Below are 17673 nucleotides of genomic sequence, written 5' to 3' on the forward strand. Positions count from 1 at the left end.
AACCAGGAATTGCACAATTTTTAACAAAAACAAGAATTGATTTCCATTGAATTTAAAATGCTATCAAACAACTAAAAAAGGGAAAGGAAGGAATTGAAATTCCATGGAAATGAAATTTCATGCTATCAAACAGGCCCTAGTACAGGATTATTCTCCACCACATATTTATAAAATAAAATATTTTACACTTAACTATACATTCTCCAAAAAATATTATTCAATGCTCGTTATTACCAGATAAATTCTATCAAACAGGCCCTTAATTGATTTATAGGCTAACTTTATTTATTTTTATATCAAAGTCTAACGTTTGAATAAATAATTCATTTAAGTGGTACGTCAAACTTTAAACTCACCAATGTTTTTTTATCTGATATCTTACTGGACCACTCTATTAAAAAAAAATTAAGGATTAAAGTGTAGATGGTATATATCATTTAAACACCATTTTCAATATTAATTAATTGTTAACTAAATTTATCAGAATCTCTCTATAAACACACCTTCTAGTGCTTTCAATCTAAAATTTCTCCTCTCTCTCTCTCTCTAGATTTCTTATTGATGAGGGATGGAGTTGGGCTTAAGCTTAGGAGATGCATCAAAACCAGTTGGGTTCTTGACGAAGAACGGTGACTCAGAAAAGCATAAGAAAAACGGTTTTGGGTTCTTCGTGGAGTTGGGTCTCAACACAAATGGTGGAAATCAAGAACTTGCAGAGAAATCACATGAAAATGATGGTGGTGATGATGATCAGACTTCAGAAGATACAAGAGCTAACATGGAAAATACTCCGATTCAACTTGATCTTCTTCCTCGTTCTTCTGTTCCTTGTCAAACTCCATCTCAAATTCAACCCCGTCCATGGTCTTCTGATAATGGTGATAATTCATATTCCTGTTTGTAACCAAATATTTGAGGAAGATTGTGGCTTCTTTACTCTTTTTTCCTCATATTTTTTAAAGAAAAACTCTGATTTTAGTTTATTATGATTTTTTTTCTTCTTTCTGGTTCTTATTTTAACTTACCAGGAAGTTCAGAAAATGGTTCGATATCAGGCAACGTGGGGCTTGTAGCGGTGGTGAGGGATTTGGAGGTGAACAGGCTGCCGGCGGCGGCTACAGAGGAGGCGTCGTCGGCAAACAGTGTGGGATCACCCCTTCAGATGAATTTTGGCATATATGTAAATACTGGAAATGGAAATCTTGGAGCAAACGACGTAGTAGAGACGGAAAGAGTGTCTTCTAGAGCCAGTGATGACGATGAAAACTGCTCAAACACGAGAAAGAAACTCAGATTATCTAAAGAACAGGCTGCTTCTCTTGAAGAAAGCTTCAAAGAACACAGCACCCTTAATCCTGTAAGTATAAATTAGAGGGACTGATCCAATACAATACAAAAATAATTTTTTTTTTCTCTTTCAAATTTGTTCAATTTTCATTTGGATTATGCAGAAACAAAAGTTGGCACTTGCAAAACAGCTCAATCTTAGGCCCAGACAAGTTGAAGTCTGGTTTCAGAACAGAAGAGCGAGGTTTGTTTGGACTAAATTAGGTCTACCTCGACATGCTTCGGTTACTATGGGATTATTCATGCGTTTGTGTGTGAATTTATGCAGGACCAAGTTGAAGCAAACAGAAGTAGATTGTGAGTATTTGAAGAGGTGTTGTGAGACACTAACAGAAGAAAACAGAAAGCTACACAAGGAGTTGCAAGAATTGAGGGTTCTCAAGACTTCAAATCCATTCTACACACAACTTCCGGCCACCACCCTCACCATGTGCCCCTCTTGTGAACGCGTAGCCAGCACTTCCACCGCCGCTCCAGCCACCACCACCACAGCCAGTATTGACTCTACAACAAAACCCATAAATCCATTTCCTTTAACTAGACCAAGGTTTTATCCCTTCTCCCAAACACCACCACCTGCCCACCAACACCACCAATCTGCAGCCTCATGAATACAATGGAAAAACGTGAAGAATTTCTATGTGAATTGTGTAGATATACTGAAATTTGTTCTCATTTTGTTTGGCTTTAGATGGGTCTTTGTTTGATGTTTAAGGGTGTGGTGATCCACTTATGAACATTTTTTCAGATCATATTATGTGAATTTTTGTGGAAGAAAATACGAGTTAGAAAAATAGTAGTAAATATTTTTCCAATGAAAGGTGTAGTAGCCACCTCTTATTTTCGTTTTCTTCGAACATATATATAAATTACGAAAGAAATTATTCCAATTATGTTATGAATTTCTTTTATTCAGTTTTATTGAATAATTGTATTTTTACCTTCATTTACTTAAGAGCATTTTTTCAGCATATATCATATGTGAATTTTGTGGAAGAAAGTACAAGTTAGAAACATAGTAAACATTTTGGTAGCGAAAAGGTGTAGTAGCCGGCCCTTATTTTTATTTTCTTCGAACATATAAATTGCAAAAGAAATTATTACAAATATGTTGTCAATTTCTTTTATTCAGTTTCATTGAATAATTATCTTTTTTCCTCTAATTAATTTATTGTCGTTCTTATATCCTATATATTAGCTTTCAAATAATTTAAGTTAATTTTGAAATTATGAGTAATATATATGTTTTTAAACATGGGCTAAATATAAAAATGTAAGATTAGTTTAGCAATAGTTTTAGGGTTATTTGGTCGTATGTTTCGGGAAGCACTCGCACATAAAGTTCTCAATCTTTAGGGATTGAACAAGTTGGTCTTTAACGGTTTTTAGCAAAGGTAATCTTAACTTTTCATTTTTGTAGCAAGTTGGTGTCCGCTAGATGGTTTTTCTGCACGATGAATAAAAAGACATTTTTTTTTATAAATAAAAGTGATAACCATTGCCTTATTTCAAATAAAATGAGTTCCTTTCCCTTTACCAAAAGCGTGAGAAACCCCATCCCTCTCTTTTCTTTTTTCGTCCCCATGTCGTCACACGGGAACCATAAATTGTCAATATTGGGGTTATCATAGATATGTAGAATGGAACTCTCAACACATGAGGGAACGGAAAAAGGTGAGGAAGGGGGCGCAGGGGGAGAGAGGAGGCGGAAAATACAACCAGCCAAATAGATACGAGCTAGGAAGGAGAAATAGTTGCTAGGTGGAGATATACGAGGGACATGGAGAGAAAAAAGTGCAGGAGAGGAAGGAAGTCTGAGGTGCAAACTAAATGAAAATGGACGATACATGAAAATATACTAGTCACATACAGTTTAACGTCATTAATCTATGACAAGCTTGATATTAATGTTTAAAAATTTAAGGATGGAACTTTCAAAAACCTAACCAAAGATCAACTTCCTAAAATTTATTAGGTGAGGAATTATGGGTGCATTTTTCCAATGGATAAATTGGCTTGTCCCGGGGTTGAAGGCAAAACGTGTGCCAATTGGGTTCCCTCTTTTCAATGATTTCGTTCAAACCCCATTAATTGTGAATGAATCATCATTTATGTCAAACGACTAAGTGAATGGGGACAAAAGGTAGTGTATTCATGAAGATGTTTGCTAAAGTGTGATGTCTAGTGGTGCCCTTTTATAAACACCAATTATTATTCCACACAAACTAACATTTCTAGTTATTCAATTCTTTTCGTCTACTTTTTGCACCATTCTTTTGATATTTTCATATCTTATGACCAAAATTATAGTGTTAAAATATCTTACTAAACATGTCATGATAATAGTATTTGTATTATTGTATCGTATTAAATTTTATTATCCAGTTCAACGCATATATTAAAATAAATGAAAGATAACAAAGAAAAAGAATTGTTTATTTTTAATGTCCCTCAAGCACTATATTGATAAAATAAAAGAAAAAAGCACTTGACGCAATACTGCAGCTAACGCATACCTCTAAAGATTGTTGTTTCAGATCAGCGGAGAGTCAAAAGTCCAACGACTAGGGCGAAACTATAGAGTTATATAATTGTAAGGACGTGTTTGGTTAACCTTAAATTTCGAAAAAGTCTTAAATAAATCTTTTTTATAATTAGTTTTAAAAGTGTTCCTCGTTTAGTCGTTCTATCATCATTCTAAGTAATTTTTTTAGCTACGAAAAAGTAACTTCCAAAATAAAAAAAAAAAGTTACTTAATTAATTTTAAATATATCTAGACATGATTCAATTCCCACGTATGATCCTTGTCTTGTACAATGTGGGCTTCCATATCCAAAAGACAACCACTTGCCCATGATTAAGCCAACAAATTAGCACCAATTTATGATAAAGTGTCACATGCCACCCTATTTTAGTTCATGATAGGGTCACATAAAGTATGAATAGAATTTTGAAGATTTTAATAATCAACCGACCATGGACCCACCCCATTATCCTTATTGGGAATTAATCACTTAAATCCAAACTTCTATTGCATTATTTTTATTTAATCCAATGATTTGTCATACAATTTTGTTTGTCTCTCTCTCCTCACTTTTATTTCAATAAGCAATTTTGAATAGTAAACAACCATAATAACCAGCATAATTAATGATATCAACTTCATATCTTTTCTAGTTGGCTTTTAGTGTGCTTCTTTTCAACCATTGAATTCAAAAGATTACGTGTGTTGATTGTTATCCATTACGCGTTTGGTTGTGGAGAAAGTGCGTAAAAAATAGAATTTTAAAGAAATTAAAAAGGTAAAAGTTTTATTTGATAAAGTGCGATTTTTACCCCCTTTTGTCGTATGATTTACAATAATAATGTATCGTGTCACGTGACAAAAGCAAGGATTTACATCATCAAGCATGCTTGATTATTGTTAATAAAAAAGGAAACCCAAACATAAGTAATTTGTTAATTGATTTTATCTTAATAATTTATTATATAATTTTAAGCAACATGAGTAATAAAAAATCCACTAACAACCATATCTTAATGCGAATGTCATCTACTGCATGTGAAGTATTACCTATATTGAAGATATGAATATAAAAAGAAATTCTCTCCTTTAAAATCTTTAATTAGGATGGCAATAGAGTGAATTAAAAATTATCATTTTTTTTTTGTTCTGTTTACTTATTCATTTTGAAAATTATATTTAAACTTAAAAATAAAATTAAAAGAAAATAAGAAATGATAGTTCGGTTCGAGCATGGTGACTACACTAATTTTTCGTAAATAGACTACACTAAATTTAAATTAAAAATTTTTATTACTTATATTAAATTATTTTATTTAAAAAATATAACTTGTTCGAAAATGGTCAGGATGAAGCATGATGTAAATCGAGGGCCCGGGAGATGACATTTTTTATACTAAAAAGTAATTGGTGGTGCAGTTGAAAATTGAGGATTGACCAAACGACACATTTCAACCTTCATCTTATCCTTACAATCTTTTAAAATAATAATGATTTGAGGTACGAAATTGAGATTGTAACAAACTTCCATTACAAAAAAGGTGTGGTAGGTGGACTCATTCTGTGCATTTTTACAATAGTTTTCTTAATTATTTAAAATAAGAATTGTTATCTTAGCCTGTGCATGTCTTCATTATTTGCATCACTGGACCCTCAACTTTTTCACTTATTTTGAGTCAATTTCAACAATCTTCACCTTGACTTAAAATCTTTTAATCACGACACATCTTCACGTCCCTTTATAGGTAAGTTCCACTGTCGCCTATGATCAATTGTCATTGAGATGAACCGAATTTAAAGACTCATTAAACGTGACTCTATGATTTGACAATTTTCAACTTCGGTCATCTTTCTTCTTACTATTAGTCATATAACCCATCTTGGTCACATCACAATATGTGACAACACAGGAAGACCCTTCTTTATGCGTAATGTGATTATCACAATATGTGGCAACATAGGAAGACCCTTCTTTATGCGTAATGTGATTATCATAGCTCCACCTCCGTGTTACTCTACCGTCATAACTTTATCTATAACTTTTTGCCTTATGAGCCATACAAATTACCAACATTTTTGCCTTTCATTATCATCATCGAACTTTTCTTCACATTCATTAGCTAGCAAGTACAAAATATTCATAATTTAACAGATTTAACTACCTTAAGAATATCAAACTTCCCTTAATATTAGGATATTCATAACACCTCTCAATATTGCCCTGCTCCATCAAACATCTTCACCTTCATAGTTTCCATACCATTAACTTCAAATTTCTTATTTTCAGTCATCATAACCTTGCAAGAATCACATGACTTATAATCTTCAAACCACTCCTTATATGGGGCACATGTGGTACGAACATATCGATTCTAAAATCCAAGAGCTTATCGGGTTTTCATTATCAACAACAGGTATAATGTTATCTTCAAAATAACATTCATCATCAACCATGATTATCGAATCTGAAGCCTCTTGATTCCTCGTCGCTTCAAGGTGTTTCTTCAATACTTGGCAATTTCTTCTAATATGTCCATTTTTGTGACAATAGTAACATTTCACATCTTGTCTGAGATTGAGAACAAAGATCCTTTTTACCATTCAAACTATCAGTTGACTTCTTACTGTTAGTTGTCTCTAACAAAGCAGTCAAAACATCATTTACCATCAAAGTAAAATTTGCAACTAATAATGTGGTCGCCAATGTGCCATATGACTTAGGCAAGAAAGACAACAACATTATCACCTTATTTTCATCCTCAATCCTGACATCAACATTAAGTAACTTCGTCACCCACTTATTAATTTATTCAGATGATCCCTGACCTCGTTATTCTCATCCATCTTCAATTCATATAATTGATTCTTCGTATATTCCTTATTTGTTTGGAAGTTGGCATATGTGACTCTTCTAACGTTTCCATTACTTATAAATAAATTTCTCTTTCGAAACATTATACTTTACCTTGGATGCAAGAGTCAATCTGATGGTACCAAGTGTCTTCACTTTCAGTTCTTTCCAATCTACATCATTTATCCGTTTTGTCCTCTTACCCTCCAACACTTCGTAAAACCTTTGTCGCGCGAGAAAATATCTTGTATAGTACTACTATATATTGAAATTATTTTTTATCATCAAAATGTTGGGCATCAAACTTTACCCTTGTCATCATCTTCTATGCATAATATTTCAAAATTTAAACAGTGAACTCTGATACCACTTGTTGGGAAAAATCTCGAATGCAGCCAAAAAAAGAAAAAGGAGCACAAAAAGAAAAAAAAACCTATGATTTTAACGTGGTTTGGCATATCGTCAAAGACCATAGAAGAAATTTTTTTTATTAATTGAGAAAAACTCACAGTACAATATTTTCTTCACTATCACAATTCTCCTTAATGGAACCCAATTACAACGCGGACTTTGGACTAATTTCAACCTCTATAAATATAGAACATTAGATAACATTGCAACATTCTCTCATATTGTACAATACATTAATTATTGCAATCAATGATGGCCAACTACTCATTCTTTTGCTAGAAATCAAAAGGTAAGATACTAGAGCTCAATCATTTGAAGATTCAATCTTCATTTTTGAGTAAGGAAGAAAGGTGCAACTGGAGATTTAAGCCCTTGGTTTGATGGCCTTTAATTTAAAACTTATTTTTCTACATACTCATTTTCACCCACATATTCTCCAAAAATGTACTATTCAAAACGTTAAATTTTTTTTCCCAAATAATGGCCATCAAACAAGAGCTTATTAAGGAGGCTTGAAGAGATTCAAGAACCATGGCTTCTTTTCTTTTTCTTCATATGTCGAAAATTCTGGTGATATCTTACAAGCCAAATGCGAATTCTTGCAACTTTGTGATGCTAGGCTAGATTTTCAGTCGCTAAGACATAGATGAATCATTGTTATGAAGTTCTAAGATCAAATGCAATTCTTTGACGCTCAATACGTATTTATTATTGGATTATTGTTGTAGGTTTTAATGTTTTCCAATTACTTGATCAATAATTGGATTAATGTGTGATTTTCACAATTATCAAGAGAAATAATAGAAAATATATTATAAGAATTGTTATGAGGTCAGATAGAGGATAGAAATGTACTAGTATGACTTACATGATTTCAATAGTTGTTTTCGCTTTTTAATGCATGCTTCTATGTTCATATCTTTCATGGAAATATATGAAGGTCACATGAGAGGATGTGCTTAATTCTACTCAAGAGAAATTATTAAATGAATTAGAAACATTTGATCAACAAGAATAAGTAAATATTGTCACGGTGTTAAATTGTATTAAAGCGGATTAACAAGGGGGTTCGAAGTCTTAATGCATGTTTAACTGAATCTTACAAAAGCTTTCATGGTTGCTCATTAAAATAATTAGTTTAATTAGACAAAGAAATATAATTGAGAATCATGACGTGATTATTTAATTAGAGTTAGCATTAATAGATTGAATACACAATCTTCGTGGTACGATATCTTACTCATCATTATCTAGTAGCTCAAAACAATATAAGAATTCCAAAATTGATGTTCCCAAATGAGTTGCAATTTTGCAGAGACACGTCAAGGGATAAATTACTTATCAAATAAAATATAAAAAAAATAAACAACATATAAGTGGTCGGGATGTTGGAATTTTCTGATGTAGTGCAAATATTGACAAGGCTTTTACTTTGTTAAAAATAATAGATTATAACTTACCTATGTCCGGAGGCTCAATTACTTATTGTGACCATAACTAGACGATTGGCTTGGTTTACGTTGTGGGTTTGACCTCATGTTCTTTAGAATTAATAAATTTATGTCCATTAAATGAAGCTCCCGTTTGGCCCCCATTTTTTGGGAATGAGAATGAGTAGAATAGTATTTTTTTGGAAAATGAATGCTTGAAAAGGAAATAAAAGTTTTTCAATTTACGTGTAATATTATTTTATGGAAGATTATGTGGTTGAACATTAAAGAGAAAAAAATAAAATGTAATTTAATGGGGGCCAAACGGATACGTAATTCCATGTTATGGCTAGATCCTCTCTCATCTCTGAAAAAATCATAGGCATTTTCTGCTTGCCCCTCTAGAGTTTGGATAGTGTAATTAAAATCTGGTATAAGATATGTGCACGTCCATTCCATTTATCATTATTCATGTCTTCAAGAGGTAACCATTAATTAATAATTTCAATCTCTATAACTAATTTTCTCACTTTCAATGGGTTCTGGCTCTATAGTCAAGAAACATACCGAAGGCTTCGTGTTTTATATCGATGTGCATTACTAGTACATGAAAATCCCGAGTTTCAATGTAGTACGTTGTACATAGCACAACTCAGACAAGGAGAAGCTCAAGTCGTAATTGTTGTTTATTGTTTCAATTCTGATTCGATTTTGAGATTTATCCCTTTAAAATTGTAAGTGTCGTTTCAATTCTAATTCGATTTTGAGATTTATCACTAAAAAATTGTAAGTGCCCTTGTTTTTGCTGCATTCACATTACGTTGTTCATGATTGTAGCAATTGTTTGTCTATATGACTATATCATGATTTTGATAATTATGTAAGATCGGATAATGTTTAAAGTTGATTATTAGATGAACTATGTTTTATATAAATTTGAGAGACATTTTCAAGAGAAAAGCTTACAGCCGCACTTTCAAGTCCCGAAGTGGTCTCACCTCATTGGGTGAGGGTAGGCCAACCGATGAGATGATGGCTCCCCATTCAACGATTGCACCACGTAGGATGGTGTAACCGTCCCACCAAAGTTTTATCCATTTTCAGAACTCATTCTAAAACTTGAGATTATCAATTAAAGGGCATGACAATTAGAACAAGGTCGTTTTTAAAAGTTTCGACACGATAAAAAGATGTTAAATCGAACTTTTCTTTAATCATTCCAAGAGCCACTCCATTATGGTACGCACATAAGCAACGATTGACATGATCAAGCGTGCATGATTATTGTCAATGAATTTTTTATTGTCATAAAAGGTGATATTCTCAAGAATATGAATAACCTCATTTTATTAATAAATTTCTCTGTCAAAGAACTCATTTGACATGACTTTAAAAAGTCAAAAAGAATTTTTGAGACATAAAAGTAATTTTTTGATTAATTTTATTATAATATTTCTTTTAATTAAAAGAGCAACTCATTTAGAAATTAGTTTTTAAATATTAATTGTGATATATTATTCAAAAAACTCTTATACAAGATGTATGACAAAACTCTAAATCAAACATTATGTATTTATATAAAGCCCCTATTTAGTTTGGCTAAAAATCAAAAATTTAGTGAATTTTGATAAAAGTATAAAATTTGTTGTTGAAAATTTTGAAAAAAAGTTGTGACTCCATAAAATGTGTGGTTAAAAAATGATTTTAACAAAAAATAAATTTTAAAAAATTAAGCCCAAACATAAGCAAAGAATGGTTCTTGCTAAAAATACAAATATAAATAAATAAATAAAAATTTCCTCTTTTTAATGATTTAAATATTTAGACAAAATTATTCGATTTAGTAAAAAGTTTTGTATTCAACTCTTGCTATCATTTTATTATCAAAATTTCTACGTACAAGATCTTTTATGAAAAATAAATTCCCGTCGTTTTTTAAGGAGTGTTGAATAGCTAAATTCTTACTCTCGCTAACAGCTCAAGGTCTGTTTGATTGCAAGAATGAAATTTTGGTGGAAAGAAAATAAATACCAGAAAATTGAATTGCTTAAAACTTATTTTTACTGAAAATTATCAATTAAATGTATTTAATTGATATAATTTTTCACATGTAAAATGTTGAAATTTGAGATCTTTTGATATTCGTTTGATTTTATTTTTCATGAAAATTACCATAATTAAAGAGATATAGCTTGTTACAATTGTGAATAAAATTTGTTTTCATTGTCCAAAAAAAAACTCAATTCCTACCAAAACCAAAGGAAAATCAATTTCTTAGAAACCAGGAAAATGTGATCATGTGGGGGTTAACTGGAAAACTAATTCCATGAAAAATTTTGTCCATCAAACATACCGTTTGGGTGGAAAATGAAAATTTTCCATTTTCCATGAGAAAAATGCCTATCAAACAAATCCTTAAATTTATTAACAAAAAAAAAAAAAAGGATTATTATCATTAAACAATTATCGTTGACAATCTTCATTCTTATCCGTTCAACTTTTAGAATAACAAGGATTTGAGGTACAAATTTGACTTGCATCACAGAAGGTGTTTTGAGCGTGGCAGGCTCTCATTATAATATGCCACATTTTTTAAATACATTTTTCTTAAACTCATTTTCAATCATACATTTTAAAAAAAGTGCTACATAAACAGGCCAGACAAGCAAATCGAGGGGACACTAGTAAACAGGGCCATCTTGACCCTGTTTGAGAAGAACTATTCTACATTTTATAGAACCTACAACTTTTATTAATTTTTTTTAATTATACATTTCATCAATTTTTATCAAAATTAACTAAAATTTTGATTTATATATATCCCATCAAAATCAGACCAAGTCTGACCTTGCCCACCACCACAGAGACAAATTCTAATTTCCTCTCTAGAAGGAAAGGGATGAGAAATTGTCATTAATCCTACTAGTGTATAGGAGGATCGGGTTGCCCACATATGGGCCGACCAATCAATATAATCCATTTTAACATTTTGAGCCTCTGATTGAACCTTCCGATTTTCATTTCCACATCAAATTTACTGACCATTTTATGGGCAAATTGACACCAACTTGACACAATATAAATTTCAGAAACTATACAATTACAGATCAGGACCACGAGATAACGACACAAATTAAAAGCAAACGAAAAATCTCGAAATCTCGAGGCTCTAATCAGTGTTAAAGAACCAAAATACATGATGTGAAACATTGTGCTATCTTACTTTTTACCTGCATCTTAAATTGCCACTGATGTAAGATAGACGAGGTTTTTTCAGTTTGCCGCAGCAGAGTCACTTTTGAAGTGTTTGATCGACCACTGGGATTAAGAGAGGAGCGCGCCTGGTTTTGTATCTTGTAATTCGTTGGAGCCTTTCTTCTCTTAATCTGCATAGACGGCACCAATATCCAGTAAACAATATCATAAATGAGTAAGATATATGATACATATTAAGCAAATAAGACCAAGAAAATATAGTCAATTGAAGATGGTCTTGCAACTGCATTGCAGAAGTGATCAATATATTCAAATTCTGATTGATTCTAAAATAACAGAGATTGATTTCAAAAAAAAAATTCCTCAATTACAGCATGTCACAAACCCGCCACACAGGGACAATAATAACAGAATAATCTCCAGTTGTAGATTCCCACTTCTTGGCATGACATAGAAACATCTTAAAAACCTATTCAAACAAATTTTTCATGCAACTTTGAAAATTTATGATGCGAAATTGCAATTATTCATCAAATAGCACCTGCATTAGAGAGACAGCCTACATACTTATATGTAGCGCATGTTTGATACAAAAAAGTAGTCCAAAATATGGCCTCTAACTGAAGGCTTTGAACAAAGAATGTTTTTTCTGTTTCATTTTGGAATATGCCTCCAATGGCTTTCCTTGCAGGGAAAACAGCAACAAAATTACTTGTCATGAATAAGCAATAGTACACAACAAACCATTATTTTCAGAAAGAAAATTCGACATCAAACAACATCCCACCACTACTAAGGCCACAACAATATAATTAAGGAATTAATATTAAGAAGGATTTGCATCAAACATCATCCCACCAACAGTGGGGCCAGAACAATATAACCAAGGAATTTATGCAGTGCCGCACATACTGCAAATAAACAAGAATTCAATTGAAAGCTCTAAACAAACATGCAGACATCCACATTCATCCTCAACTGAAATTTAAATATGAAAAAGAAATAAAGAATTGGTGCATTCGAGCCCAAAATGTGAATGGGAGAGTCAAATTACCGTGACCGAACTCTCTTAGAATGCTTGACATATCTTTACAAGAGCTCCTTTGTAGATAAATGCTCAACAGATCCCTCATCCTGAAATTAAACACAAGCAATTGTACTTTGTCTCTTTGGTACAAAGGGAAATAAGTTGATGTTCAATGTGCACAGAAGCAGCAAATTTGGAACAAACTTGTAGAACTGTTAGTTATTACTATACATCCAGATCTTCAAAAACTAAAAGAAGAGGGAATCAACTAAACCACAGAACTAACTCACCATAGCTGGGATTTCCAATTTCAGATTTTCTCTGAAATTAATTATCATACCTCATGAAGCCCATATGCAAGTGTATTTACACATTACCCACGTTATCATTCAGAAAGTAGTGTATGAAGAGATTATTAGACTCTTAAACACAAGAACTTTTGAGGATTGTCCAGGTGAGTGGTGTGTATTTATATTCAACAAATTTGAATCTACAATTAATTTGACAAATTGCACGACACTTGCTATTATTTCACCCTTTCTTTGTACATTTTCCATACTTGAATACAAATGCAAGTCTCCTATTTATACTTATATTGTAGTAAGATCATTCTAGTAGAATGTGGGGTTAATTATTTCTATGTTGCATGTCAACACAATTTATCCGATTGCGACAAACCGTGTTCCCAAATGATCATTGAACTGTTATGATTGCATAAATATGCATGCAAATGGCTAATAAAAGACCACCCAGACATTAGAGTGAGTCTTTTTTGCTTTTTTTCTTTTTTTTCCAACAAATTCCAAGTGATATTTTTCTCCACAATTTAAGGGAATATATTAATAAGGTAATATCAGAAGACAAGGAAAAATCAATTCTTACTATGTTCATATCAATTCCAATGTGATTGTGCATGTGCATGTGGGAAGTTGGAGTTGTCAGGCATTACATGTGCACATACCATTACTTGTTACTTTTTTATTAAAGAAAGGATCGTGTTAACTATGTCAATAAGTTCTATAAAGTGAAGACTTTTCTTCAATGCTACGAGAGCATTATAAAATCCCGTCAATGGAAAATGGACGTGGCCTGAGGTTGATCCCTCCCAATCAAACCACCAGCTTGGTGTGTTCAGGAAAAAAGGTAGTAGACAAATTAAAAGAAGGGAACAACCTGAAGAGCAAGATCCTTCTCGGTCCAAATCCAAGTGAAGAGGGTTGGTCAGGTTGACGTGTAGTTTGTGATTTAGAAGGTCACAATAAGAGGTATCATATTAGAAGTGATGCACTGAGGTAAGTAATTGCTTGCATTTTTTAAACGAGAGGCACAAGTAATATTTCAAGAGAACAAAACTTCCAATTTGTACCTACACCAGGTTAGTTTGAAGAAATGTACAGTTTGTCAAGCAACGAACCAGCAATATGAATACATGGCAAGTCTGGAATAGACAAAGAAAAGGGAATTGAAAGTTCAGAAAATATGCAAGTTAATTAAGAAATACTTTTAAAAGTTCAGTGACGATGGAGAAACATCGATAGTTTTCACACCAGCTGTCTTTTTTTCCTCTCCTTTTCAAGTCTATCAATCTCAGGAAAATCTCTCTGTTGAGATTTTATCATATAATTTCATTTCTACCACCATTTGATTTTTCACTCTATATAACAAATTACCAAAGCCATAAGAATTTTATTGAATCTTCTAATAAGCTAGAAGGTAAGCCTCATTAAAGTTACTTCCTTCTACAGAGACAAATAGCCTATTATCAGAGAATATTATCCTTAAAATCTCCTTTTGATTTAAAAATCCATTTAGCCCCCGTTTGGCCCCCATTTTTCCAAATTAAAATGGGTGGAATAATATTTTTTTAGAGAATGAGTGGTTGAAAAAGGAAAAGTTTTCGGTTTACGTGTAATATTATTTTATGGAAGATTGTGTGATTAAAAATAGGAAAGAGAAAAATGAAATTTAATTTAATGGGGGCCAAATGGGGTATTAATTTCAACTGTCAAATGTCTATTGTATATAATTCAATCAATACTCAAATATGTTTTGTCCAAGGATGTCATCTAATGACTAACAGGATTCATAAATTATAATAGTTAATAAATACGCAACATAGTAATCCAAAATTACAGTTTTCTTCCTCTTAGAATGCAATGCAACACCTACCTTTACATGAACAATATTGATAATTATTTTACTCATCAGTAAAACCTTCTTAAATTCGTCAGTATAGGACCACATATCCACAGAGACTTATTACAATTTACCACAATAATTGTTTATTGTGGGGTTATGTGGTCATTTCTTGAATCCACAAGAAGTTGACTTTTGTGTAATCTTTCGTCCGAGTGGAATAACATAACTACATGTGGCCATAAGTAGGCTTTGTGACTCCTACACTCCTTGATATATGTATATTAAGTGTATATAAACTTACATATATTGTATCACGAACAAAGTCATCCCTACTAAAGCTAAATACATGAACTGTAACTAAATTTATGAACTTGTTATAATCAGCCCCCCAACCGTTTCATAGTATCACATAGAAACCATAAAATAAGTTGTAGATACTTCAGAGAACCCAAGGGAGGTTTGTGCACCAAGTTAGAGGTACTTTACAGAAAAATGTACATGTTCTTCCAATCTATTAACGATTGAACTTAAGGGTGACAGGGTGAGTACGATACTTAACCAGCCATAACTTGAGATATGTTACCATACTCCTGTCCTCATTTTGGGTAGGCAATTTCCATTAAAAAAAACCACTTTAATGCATCCAAGTATTTTCTTAGCATGAATATCTTTTTAATCATTATGAGAAGGTGTAAATTCCTGATTGAGGGCATAACATACTCGACGCAATCCCCTGAGGTACCAGAATAGATAAGTCCATACCATTCATATTATAAACAAATAATGATTGCCATGCAGACATTGTATTTCATTGCCTTGGTACCGCATCTCTCCGGGCTGCAATTCCTTATTACAAAGATACACTAGCATTAATTTCAAGCACCAACCTCATTTTCCTCTTCTTTATCTTCCCTTTTCCCAGTTGAATCAGAATCTAGTAGAGTTACAGGGAAAGGTCTGGGAAGAGACTTTACAGCATCCAAGTAGAGCGGCTGCAGAAGAAGAGTAAAAATTCATAAGAAGAACAGGGAAAATTATGGCTAGGATCCCTAGCCGATCCGAAATATAGCAAGTACAATTTTTTAGGAAGTGGGTCCCTAATGGACAGTTTGCATCTATTTTGGGTAAAATCACAAGTTGTCCTACTCTTATGTGTTGATTAAATTAATGAGCATATCTATCAACTTTTGTACATGTCATGTGCATATCACAACATAAATAAGTACAACTTATTATTTTTTAGGGACACGTATGGATCATGACTACTTATAGTTGTGTTTACACATGTAACAGCACATGTATCGTTTTTATGTTCAGTAACGATAATTGTACCATTCAGAAGTTTTTCCTTATATTTAATCTTTTTCAATTAAATAACCTCTATAACAGACTTCATAACGTATGTAACATAGAAAGGTTGACAATATCATAAAGAACGGTTGAAATGACATAGCTTTTATATTATCGAAACGGTGAAAGCACAAGTTATCCTACTCATATGCATCGATTAAGTTAATGAACATATTACTTAACCTTTGTACATTTCATGTTCATATTACAATGTAAACAAGTTTCACTTATTATTTATTGAGACACGAATGGGGCGTGATTGCAAGTATTCGCGTTTACAAATAAAACGATACAAAGGTTGTTTTCTTCTCAATAAAGGAACTTATGTCGTTTCATTGAATTCTCCAATATTTTGATTTATTTTCAAGACAAAGACATCAAGCATTGAACCATCTAACATAAGTAAAATGAAAAGGTTATTCACATGATAAAGAACGATTGAAATGACATAGATCATGTGATATCGAGTTGGTGAAAGCATAAGTTATTCTACTGGTTAATTAAAATATAAATAATAAGCACATCTCTTGGCTTTTGTAAATATCATGCTCATCTTACAACCTAAATGAGTTCAACTTATTGATTCTCGGAGCCGTGAACAGGACGTGGCCATTTTATAATCGTGTTTACAAACAAAACGACCCATGGGTCGTTTTCTTCTCAATAATGGCACTTGTGTCATTTTATTGATTTCTTCTATATTCTGATTTATTTTTAACTCAAGACCTCAAGCATTGGAACTACTAACGTGCGTAAGATAGAAAGGTTAATCACGTGACAAAGAATGATTTAAATGATTGGATCATATGATATTGATTTGACAAAAACATAAGTTATTCTACTAGTTCATTATAATATAATTAATGATCATATCTCTCAACTTTTATAAATATCATGTCCAACTTACAACCTAAATGAGTTTAACTTATTAGTTCTCTAAACATGGATAGGTCGTGGCTATGTATACTCGTCTTTATAGACAGAACGACACAAGTGTAAAGTCCTAAATTTTCGTGAAATAGAATTAAATTTTTATATGTTATATTTTAATATTTTGAAAAGTTAGGGACTAAGATGATACATAGCAAATTTCAATTTTATTTTGGTCAAATAATTAGATTTTGACCGAGCAACAATAAGTATATGAATATTGGGCTCGTTGGATAGATTGAAATTAGTGACACATATTAGACTCGAGAAAACGTTGATTTGGTTAAGCGATGCCCAAATTATCGAGGTCAAAAGATATGGTGCTAAATGGTTTTAATTAAGTTAAATTAATGAATCTATAAATTAAGGTGGGCACGTGTAGTGGTACTAATTGAATAATAATAATTAAAAAAAAAAGTTATATATATATATATATATATATATATA

The 17673-nt window shown here is 32.1% G+C and overlaps 2 protein-coding genes across 6 annotated transcripts in view; one reads left to right on the forward strand and one right to left on the reverse strand.

Annotated features, from left to right (window-relative positions):
* The first annotated feature begins 478 nt into the window (after positions 1–478).
* On the forward strand, positions 479–2245 carry LOC111410437 (homeobox-leucine zipper protein HOX11-like). The gene is made up of 4 exons (XM_023040760.1): positions 479–878; positions 1029–1357; positions 1452–1531; positions 1616–2245. The coding sequence occupies exons 1-4, from the start codon at positions 569–571 to the stop codon at positions 1956–1958; spliced, it is 1062 nt and encodes a 353-aa protein (XP_022896528.1). The 5' UTR covers positions 479–568; the 3' UTR covers positions 1959–2245.
* Positions 2246–11562: 9317 nt separating this feature from the next.
* The window catches only part of LOC111410438, a 14965-nt gene continuing 8854 nt past the window's right edge, over positions 11563–17673 (reverse strand). For 3 of the 5 annotated variants that reach the window (XR_002705689.1, XR_002705692.1, XR_002705691.1), the window contains 3 exons: positions 15709–15938; positions 12835–12914; positions 11563–11950 (listed from right to left, as the gene is read on the reverse strand). Coding sequence is in view for 1 of the 5 variants with exons in the window: in XM_023040761.1 (XP_022896529.1) it covers positions 12870–12914; positions 15834–15938 (150 nt within the window). In the remaining 4 variants the exon portion in view is untranslated. Of the gene's footprint in view, positions 11951–12834; positions 12915–14173; positions 14246–15708; positions 15939–17673 lie in introns of those variants that run through there. The other 2 variants (XM_023040761.1, XR_002705690.1) reach the window with 2 other exon arrangements.

Source organism: Olea europaea, chromosome 15 (assembly GCF_002742605.1).
Source record: "Olea europaea var. sylvestris chromosome 15, O_europaea_v1, whole genome shotgun sequence".
In the NCBI taxonomy this organism is placed as follows: domain Eukaryota; kingdom Viridiplantae; phylum Streptophyta; class Magnoliopsida; order Lamiales; family Oleaceae; genus Olea; species Olea europaea.